Source organism: Limulus polyphemus, unplaced genomic scaffold, assembly GCF_000517525.1.
Source record: "Limulus polyphemus unplaced genomic scaffold, Limulus_polyphemus-2.1.2 Scaffold608, whole genome shotgun sequence".
NCBI lineage: Eukaryota > Metazoa > Arthropoda > Merostomata > Xiphosura > Limulidae > Limulus > Limulus polyphemus.
In genome coordinates this window covers 434,177-444,686 of record NW_013666218.1, presented here as the reverse complement: position 1 = coordinate 444,686, position 10,510 = coordinate 434,177, and the positions used below count along the sequence as shown (strand labels likewise).

General features: G+C 33.1%; 1 protein-coding gene across 1 annotated transcript in view; it reads right to left on the bottom strand.

Moving 5' to 3' along the window:
* Positions 1-10,510, bottom strand: part of LOC106459439 — a 98,273-nt gene that overhangs the window by 46,541 nt on the left and 41,222 nt on the right. Inside the window, exon 3 of the mRNA XM_022385938.1 lies at positions 8,803-8,967. Coding sequence (XP_022241646.1) covers positions 8,803-8,967 — 165 coding nt within the window. The remainder of the gene's footprint in view (positions 1-8,802; positions 8,968-10,510) is intronic.

The window sequence follows — 10,510 nt, the reverse complement described above, 5'->3', positions numbered from 1 at the left end:
ACTGGCGGCTTCTTCCCTTTAGAACCAATCTTGATAAGAAATTTATTCACCTCTAGAAAGGTATTCTTTAAGATTAACCAGTTGACTACTCTCCTGCTAATGTATCATGAACCCAAGAAGATGATCATTGTGGATGACCTCTGGTTTGGAGCACCTGTTTTAATGGATTATATTTTGTTGTATCATAAGTTGGGTGTTTTCATTATCTTTCGCTTATATCTTTGTTGTCACTGAAGTCCAATCTTTGCTGATGTAATTGTCAACTAGTGTACAGGGATTCCCTAGTCACAGACTATGAAACTGTTTGAAGACAGTCTAATTTGATATCTGTGTTTTGCACAAAGTATATTCCCAATATGTACTCTTCCTGTGTGTGAATTGCTCATACACCATGTTGTGTAGAAAAGTTTCCCACCTTGAGGGTGACTTCAAACTTTCTATTACTGGAACTGTGTGACCACTAGTTGTTTGTATCAATCCATTTTCTTACTTCATCTCTGAAATGTAATTTTCCATCTTTCATTATCAGATCATGAAAAACAATGGTAGGTGCAATACCAGTGTCAATCAACACCACCAAGAAACCCATTGACTCGTTTCAATAAATAATGCATTCCTTTTTACAGTTAGAGCAGGTGGAGTATTCTTAGCTTCAGTATACTGCCTGTTTGATTTATTAGCAATGATTGATTCACCACAGTCTCTGATGTAATGTCCATGCTTTCCTCACTCATAGCAGTTTTACTTTCCTGTCATAATTTGGGAGAAGATTTTATTATATTTTGTAAAAGCTTTAGTTTGCAGTTTCTAGCAACATGCAGTTGAAAGATCTGTCCTGAGGTTTACTTCTTCAATTCTGGTTATACAATTGTTAAATTATTCCTTTGAGTTCTTCAAGACTTCTATCAGAGAGAGTTGATATTTCAATACCATTTGATCTAATTATCTCATAATTCCTGGATGATGCTTTTAAGTTGTTTGTTCAGGATGTTCAAATTGAACAGCTTCCCTTAAAGATGTACATTTACTTTGCTTTAGCCTAGATCACATATCTTCACCAACTATAGCATATATCTATGAATTAGTCACATGCTTATGAATCCTCATTTCATGTGAAGAATCTGGATAAGAAAATTATGCAAACCTTTCCACGTTTCTGGCAAATTCCAGTCTTCTCTCCTCACTTTTCCTCTACACTTTGTTTCGAAGAGTTCATCTGAAGGAATATTCCAAATCTATTTGATAAGACTGCCACCAATGCATGATAGTTGTTATAGCTCACTGTTAGAAAATTGATTAACGTTTTTAAAGCTGGTCTTTTTAAATATGCAGCAAGATGAAGAGCTTACTGTTCACTGATCGGTCCATTCACTTTAGAAATAACTTCAAACTGTGACTGTTATGTTTTCCATTGTAGCTTTCCATCATAGTCTGTTGTTTCTAGATTGAATGATGATGTTGATGGTCCACTAAATTCCACAAGTTGGTGAAGTAGTAGTATAGCTAAAGTAGTCCAGGAAGGTCCTACATTAGTGGTAACAGGTTTAGACAAGATGTATTCCTCCTGTTTCATATTGCATGACTACTGATGTTTAAGATTGGAATTCTTGAGAGGATGAATAGGGGTGTGTGGCTGGTTTGACTCTTGCATTTTCTAGTTAAACTTCCAAACATTTTCCTTTAGCATTGACGTTATTTTGTACATTCATTGATATCCTTGTTTTTTATAATCCTCTTTACTTATTTGATGTTCTATTATATTTCATTAACCTTGTTGATATATTCTTTCTATACATCTCCTATGGCTTCGTCAATTTCAATCTGTACATTTTCTACCATCTTCGTTCTTGTCTTTGATTAAATTAATTTTTTTGTTCATAACTCCTGTGTAAATCCTAAGTCTTGTTCTTGTAATTCCTCTCTTAAGCCCCTGTTTCTATTTTTCTTGATATTATTTTAATTTTTTGTCTTTTTCATCTTGGTCTTCTTTCCACTGTTTCAAGTAACTTCTTGATCTTGAAGTTTAGTGAGGATTTTCCCCCAAATAATCCCACTCCTGTCACCAATGTTGTAATGTTTTTTATTGTCGGGCAGGTTGTTTTGGGTTTATTAGGTAAGAAAAAAAAAAGAGAATGATATTAGTTCAGTTAATTATTACGAAAGCATTTTATTCTTCCAACTAAAAGTTTTACGAGTTTTATTTGTACAAGCTACACCTCACTAGTGATGGACTTCACTTCATAAGAGATAATGCTTTAATAACATTTCTTTTATTTACTAATTTTTCGTATGTATAGTACTTTTTGTATCTCTAGCCCTTTGTTTAAAAAAAAATCCAAACTTACAGCACTGAATTACTGGCTGTCTCAATGATCAGTCAACAAGTATAATAGGCTCACAAACTTGATATTCAACTGAGTTCACTGATTAATTCGCATTTTATAAAACTCAAATTGTTTTCTAAAATGTAAAGAAAAAATCCACATTTTGAGTCATGTGCTCATGACATGATGTCAAAAATCCCTTCTAATCAACCTATAATACAAATGTATAACTAAAAAAAAAAAAAGGATTGCATACTACAGTATTAAATCACATGTGTGCTGGAGTAGGTCCAGCAGACCAGGCAGCAGCCTGACCAACATTTTGTTAGAGTAACTGTAGGGCTTTTTAAACTTTAAATTGCACTTCAAAAATTGTTTCCAGGTAAATAGATAGACTAACAGTATGTATGTATGTATCAGTATAAAAATGCATGTGTAATCTGCAAGTGTACCTGTTTGTGCTCGCTTAATTATGGTGAGTATAAGTGTCAGTGAGCACTTATATTTGTGAGTCATAAAGAAGTGCTTGCAAATGATTTATACTTTCAATAAATTATAGTAAAATTAGCACAGAATTCAATCTCAGAGCACCTATCTTTCAAAATCTTCCTGGGGGGCACGCACCCCCACACTTCTAGGATTGGCATGCTTTGCACACTATTCTGAGTTGCCTGACCAATCCAAAATTACTTCCTCCACCCCTGAATCAGATAGGCCCAGCTAGGGTTAATGCAGACAGCGTTATGCGGACGGTTAGAAATAGACGGCAAATATGTTTTAAAATCCTTTTAAATTCATATAATAACGACTATAACACTAATAACATAAATTAAATTAAAAGCATTTACTGAAATACTACTTTGCATTTCCACTCAATACAACGATTTATACTCTGTCTTATTAAGTTAATCGGCGTTTTTCAAAAATATCCGCCAACTATAATGTACTCCATAATGACAAAGCAATTTAATCACAACAATCTTTTTTAGAACATAACCTTTTTTCACAATAAAATGTGTACAACTTTTTTTTTTACACAATTAAGGCTGTTTTGGTTTATTTGCTTTTATAATTAACTACAAAGCTACATAATGGGCTATCTGGGCTCTGCTTACCACATGTATCGAAATCCGGTTTCTAGCATTGCAAGTCCGCAGATATACCACTGTGTCACTAGGGAGCAGGTTGTTTTGGAAAGCAGCTAAGTCAACAGCACCCACCACCAACTTTTGGGCTACTTTAACCGAATAGTGGGATTTAACCATCACTTTCATAATGCGCCCACGGCCTTAAGGCGTGGAGTGAGATTTTGTTTCCTTTGCGGCAACGGAACACGAACGCTGGATCTTCTAATCTATAGTCCAGCAAGCTAATTATTAAGTCACGCCTGGTCCCAAACAGTTTTAAGCAATGGCAATATTTGCTGTATGAATATCATACAAATTTTATAATGTTCATAAAAATTTATGATGTAAATAGCAACTAGTCCAATACTGTCTGTCGTATCCCAACCGGCATGATGGGCCCTTGTGTTGACGATAGGCCTCGTCGACACTAGATAAAGTAAATATAGTGTGATTGACATGTTACAACATGTTGTTTTTTACTTCCACTGATAGGTTCTTATAATTATAATATGTTTTCACGTGATTTTCTTATTTTGTGAGATTATGAACCGAGACAAATGTTCATACAAAACTTGGTACAAACAGTTATGTAAATCGACAAAACAACAACACTAACGGCAGTTCTGATCATCACAGGTTAAAATCGTCTATTCTGGACGAACCTATAATTCTTATACACTTTAAATTGTGTTTAAAAACCATGAAAGGCTATAAAATGAATAAGGCTCATAACAAAGTAGTATCAATAGTAAAAATAAATTCAAAAGAGCCAAGTTTGCTCACGACTGGGTTACACCAAATATGAAATAGAGAGAGACCTGTTTCAGGTACACATTTCTTAAGCTTATACTTCTATAAACAAAATATTTTTAACGTACTTTATATTACACAATATGATAATGTTCTTTGTTGAAAACGACGAGCATAAAAAACTTCCTTTTTAAACATAAAAACAAAGCTTGTGAAAGAACCGCAATATTTTATGTTAGCTACGAGTAGATACGTCCCACCCAAGCAGCTATGTGTATAAACTGCTTAAACATTGTAATATCAACAGTTCAAAAGTTAGACATCTGGTTCCACTTGTGATGAAAAACAAAGCTAACATTCTGTTCAGTTCTGACTTAGATTGTTATCCTCTAATACACTTATTATATATTTTCAAGTACAGGACCATTTCTTTTTCTTTTTTTTTACTGTATATTGTTTTTCGATCAAACGTTTTATAAAAAATGATGGGATGATGGGTACTGCACACAAAATAACTTGTAAATACTTAAATCAAACAATATATATATACATATATAAGCTATTACCGTGTAAGGCTAGATAGAACTTAAAAAGGGAAACGTTTAGTAATGAAACTATTTATATGCTAAAACACACAACATTTAAAATAATCTTAACTAAAAAATTAAAGTATTTCAATGCGTATATTACCACTACAGCATCAACAATACGATATATTTTTTAATATTTTTATCTGCAACTGAGCCACAAAAGTGTAAGAAAAATCAAACAAACAAAAAAGATGTAAATATGATGAGTATTTAAGTTCGTGTCTGTCGCGTTCTGTATGACGTTACAATATAGGGGTGAAAAACGTGTTCACTTTAAGATCATGACGTGGATGATTCCAAGTTACGAAATTAATTGAACTACGAAAACTAAATGTCATCCACATTTTCAGAAGTTCATTGTTACCAAATAAACAGGAAGAATATAGGCCATACGGAAGATACAGAACGTAGAAGTAAATTTGGTGGTTATTGCAGATGTGACCCCACAGATACCGAGATATTTTTACAAAAACAATATAAACGTCGTGATATGACGTCCCTACGTACATTTATGATATATCTACCTACCTATCTATCTATCTATATATATACACACACACATATATATATATAAATCTTGTCATTGTTACAGACTTGTATTAAATCTGCTGTTCACGATGCATCATAAAATACCCTAATAACATGTTAATAAATATCAATAGCATGCAGTTAACTCACTTTGAAAATTATGACCTTTTTCTATATCCTTATAATTGATTAAAGAAAAAACTTGACCACACTTGAATGCATTCATGGGGTGAGAGAGCGTATATAGAGATTAATAACATATATGAGCTTCTATCGGATTAAGCAACTAAAGATATAAACAAGGGTAAATATAAACATTTTAACCTGTAGCTGTTTTTAAGTTAAATTCGCCTAGTTCCATATTATTAGAAGAGCATGTCATAGCGTCGTGGTTATGGCACTCAAATTGCAACTTTCAGGTTGCGGGTTTACGTCCCGCAACCGAAAATGCTCGTTTTTTAAGCGATGGGAGTGTTACATGTGACGGTTAATCCCACTTCTCGTTGGTACCGGAATAGTCCAAAAGTTGCCGGTGAGTGGTGTTGACTAACTGCCTTCCTTGTAGTCTAACACTTCTAAATTAGGGATGGTTAGCGCAGATACCCGTCGAGTAGCTTTGTGCAAATATATATACATATATTAGGGTTAAACGGCCAGGACATACAGAACTACTGACCAGAGACAAATAATAATCAACCACCAGTACCTGCCGCCCATACAGCCACTCTTAACCGAATAGTGGGACTGACCATCACAATTATATCACCCTCACAACTGAAAGTGCAGAAAATACATACATATTCTTGACAAAGAAACCTATCGGTGAAAACTGTGATACATATACAACAACAAAAAAAAAAATCCGGATCATATTTCACAATACATAAATATAATATCTTCTAAATTTACACCATATATATAATTCAATGGGTCATTGAATTTTATTGCGACAGGAAGGAAAAACAAACAATAAATGAGTGCAATATTCTTGTTGGATTTTAAAGATTATGTAATTTTAATCACGTATACTGTGCTTTAAAAAGTAGATAATCGTTTAATAATAAACATATTACGAGATCCGGCAAAGCAGTGATGTCTATTTCTTAAGACCTCAGAATAATACTGGTCATTAAACTTGTGACAGACAGTTTCCTTAAATTGTATACTTTCATATTAATTAGCATTAACTTGTTTATAGTTAGACTACGTTTTTTTAAAGTTTCTAGTTTTTTTTCTTGCATATTAAATTAATATCCCTATATTTACGTACGTATATCTATAATTTTCACACACCACATTGAGTCAGATATTTAAGTTTACAAGACCCAGTAGTTTCTTGTGGACTTTAATTAATCTGTGCACATGAGCCATTTCATCTTCTGATTCAACAACATAAGCAGAAGATAATGAATACTTTCCAGTGACACATACACTAAACAGACCTTGGCCCTGTGACGGGGCAGACAACCCAAGGTAAGGATTGTACCCACTATTTTTGTTGAGGGGTGGGGGTGTAGTGTGAAGGAAAACAGTCACAAACACCGTGAGTCAGCACATGAGAAAACCCCAGCTGTCATGTTCTTGGCTCTTAGTTCACCCTAAGAAATTTGTGTCACAAACATCTAAATTTGGGCTTTGTCGCTTGCATCACGTCACGAAACAATGATACCGGTTTTCCGGTCTACTCTATAAAGCTCCGTAGAAATCTTATGTGAAGTCGCGTAGCAGACAGTCAAATCCAAAGCAGTTCCACCTTAACTTGAGAAACTCGTTCTGTAACAAATACAAGCGCAAATACAGAGCTGACAGTAAAACATACGAAGAAAGCAAAACAACATGATTGAAGGAGTGAATTATAGATATAAACTAACTGTAAATAGTACCTGAAAATATTACAGAGATAGTTAACTAAAGGCAAACAGTACGAAGTGGTAAACATTCGATAACGCGTATTGATCAAAGAAATATATGGTGGCTCAAAATCAGTTTCCCCAAATCAGTATAGATTCTCTTCGATTGTCATTTGTTACCGACTAGCGTGCAAGTATATATGAACAAAGAACCAACAGGTTTTGGTGCTGTAATTCAAATGGTACCAACACTGCACCACCTGTAAAAATACGAGGAAATTCTAAATATATTCGTTTTTCTTTCGTTGTTATAAGATAATATAAATATGCTGTCTCACATAGCTGCCATAAAGGAAATGTCCTTACTCTAATTATGGTATAAAAACATCAACTCTCATAAATTCAGAATAAGTAATTAGTGCAGGATGTCTAGGGGCAGAATGGCCTCTCGTAATTTCATAGACATACGTACAAGACAATGTTAATTTTTTCTCAACTTATCTCATATAAAGTTATCATATATATGTGTATGTATGTAAATCAGATGTAGCAGAAAATATAATAAATAAAATACCAGTACAAAAATCTGCTATTTTGTCATTAATATATATGTATAAATATATATATATATATATATTGTAAATTAAGCCGTTCAAGACACAAGTATATTTAATATATCAATACACGCATACTTTTTATTACTACATAAAATTCGTAATTAAGTTTTGACTGTATAACTTATAATCTGAGAAACATACGTCCCCAATAATGAGTACAAAATTACGATTTGAAACGTTTTGCAATCTAGTTAAAGTGCAGATTGTGGAATCTTATAAATCATTAAATTTCCATTAGAACATAAAATTGTATGTAACCTTATCGTTCATCTACAAGTTATATAATTCTTGTTTCGATCCAATCAATACTTTTAACTTAAATCTCATTATATTATTTATATAACATTACTTTTTATGTCTTGAAATGGCCAGGAGTTAAGACAGATAGACAGACCACGGCACGACGCTAACTGGCATTCAGTAAATAAATGCAGAATGAAATTTGTCTTAATGTCAAAAATTCTTTGAAATATTTGTGTTAAACACGGGTTCTGTTACCATCTTGAATGAAAAACAAACCTCAAATGAATTGATCAAGCCGTAATGTTTTGAAAGTTATTGGTTTGATTATATTTTATTAAAAATCAAAGCTATGCATTACTCAAAAACTATTTACGTACGAAAATTCTGCCTTAATATCTGATCTAAAAGGCAAACCAATACGATACTATTTAAGGAAATGAGCGAATCAAATAACCGCTAGAATACTAATTATAATATTAATAACTTCTCCATCAACGACCAGACTTCGCTAGAGTGATGATAAGATTAATTCAAAATTAAAATTATTAAATATACACTTTTTATCATTGTGGCTATATTTTCTGTGGAGAATTAAAAAAAAGTAAATAAAACAAGTGGACTATATGCTGTTTGTCTATTGTTGAAATTAATCGCCAACAAGCCACAAACACCTACTGTAAATAATCCGACCTATACACTATACATACAAAACCTAACACATAATAACCGTAATATTTCACTGCACATATAAATGTTAAAAAAACAAAACTTACTGTTTGAGAAGCTAGTATAGTTTCTTGTGGGCTAGGTCCGTCTTGACCCGTAAAAATAGGTGCATTTCGAGCGTTTTTCTTCTGTCCAGATCCTTTCATTGACCTTCCTGAACAAGTACTACGGTTATCTTTCAAAATGTTGGTACTACTTGTTATGCTGGAAGCCTAGACGTAATGTGAAAACCATATATAATGATATTAAACAAACATAAAAAAATGATATTACGTCAAACAAATATTACAAATGAGATCAAAGATTCTGGTTAATGTTACAAATGAAATCAAAGATTCTGGTTTGAAAAAATATATATATACGTATTTAAAAATGTTATGATAGGAAACAATATACACAACATTTTCAAAATAAATTATATAGTAATGTTGCGTCAGTGAGGTCACGTGACTCGTTCTCTCGAACCTTCGGGAATTGTCGGGAGATTACTAGATATAGGGTAGCTGGTATACATATAAGAGGGTGACAACGTGACGGAACAATGTGTGTGTAGACAGTGAGTAATTGATCTGCAGTCAGAGAGTATTATTGAAGTTAAGCACGTTCGTTGTTATAGCGTTTGTTTTAGCGCGATTGTTGAAATTAAGTGTATCGTAAAGTTATATTCGGAAAGAATAAACCAGTTTTATTAAGTAAGGACATGTGTCGTTAAAGTTTCGTCGGAACGAAGTTACGGAAAGTTAATTAACGAACGGAGACGTAACAGTATTAAGTGCGGTAAGGTTTAGCCCTAACTGAACTAAAGCAAAAAACGTACACAAGTTACAGCGTTAATTTATCTCTTTATCGAATATAGGCCGTACTTAATAAAGGATTAACTAATGTTAGGACTAAGACAAGTGGTCTTATAGATTTCAGTGTCTGCGATTAGAATTCTTTTGTATTACCCTAGACATCCTGTACTTAAAGAAGTACTGTTGCAAGAAAGATACTAATTTGGTCGCAAATATTTTGCGGGTCTCTGCTTGTTCTAAATAAGATACAACACTTCAAATTTACCAAAAACAAGTACTGTATATTATCACTTTTACAACAAAAAAAATCCTCTAATACTGACTCTCTTTTAAGTAAAAATACTCCATATTTAATCTCTAAGTGCGGTTCTTATTGTTTTCGTCATTTAAACAACACGATATTGATGACATAAAACAACCAATAACTCTTCAACATATCACGTTGCGTAAATTTATTCTGAATTCGCTAGAATAAACCCTTATTCCTAACATAGGCTGATGAACAACTAAATACGTTATTAGGAGTACAGTTCATAACCAATGCTATGTCTTCTTGATCCTTGCCTAATGTCATATATGTTGTACGCAGCACATTCAGAGTGTATTAAAACACGAACATCTTGATAGCGTGACTTAATTTTCCAGAAACATAAAACAACAACGGGTTGTAGACCATATATTTATTACATAAAGAAATCAACCTATTTATATTAAAAACTATTACTCTGTGAGGAAATGTATGAGAATCACACAAAGTTTCTTTAATCTTAGAAGACATGTTTGTGGATTGACACCACTGTGTAAACATGACACCTCTCAGCGGAATTAACCCTAAGTTTTGTTATATTTCTATACAGACTGTGTATGATATATCTTTCAGTCACAAATCATATTGATAAAATTCGGCATAGTTTTGATGACTAGCGGGGGTGGATGACTAGCCGCCCTTCCCTTCCTAGTC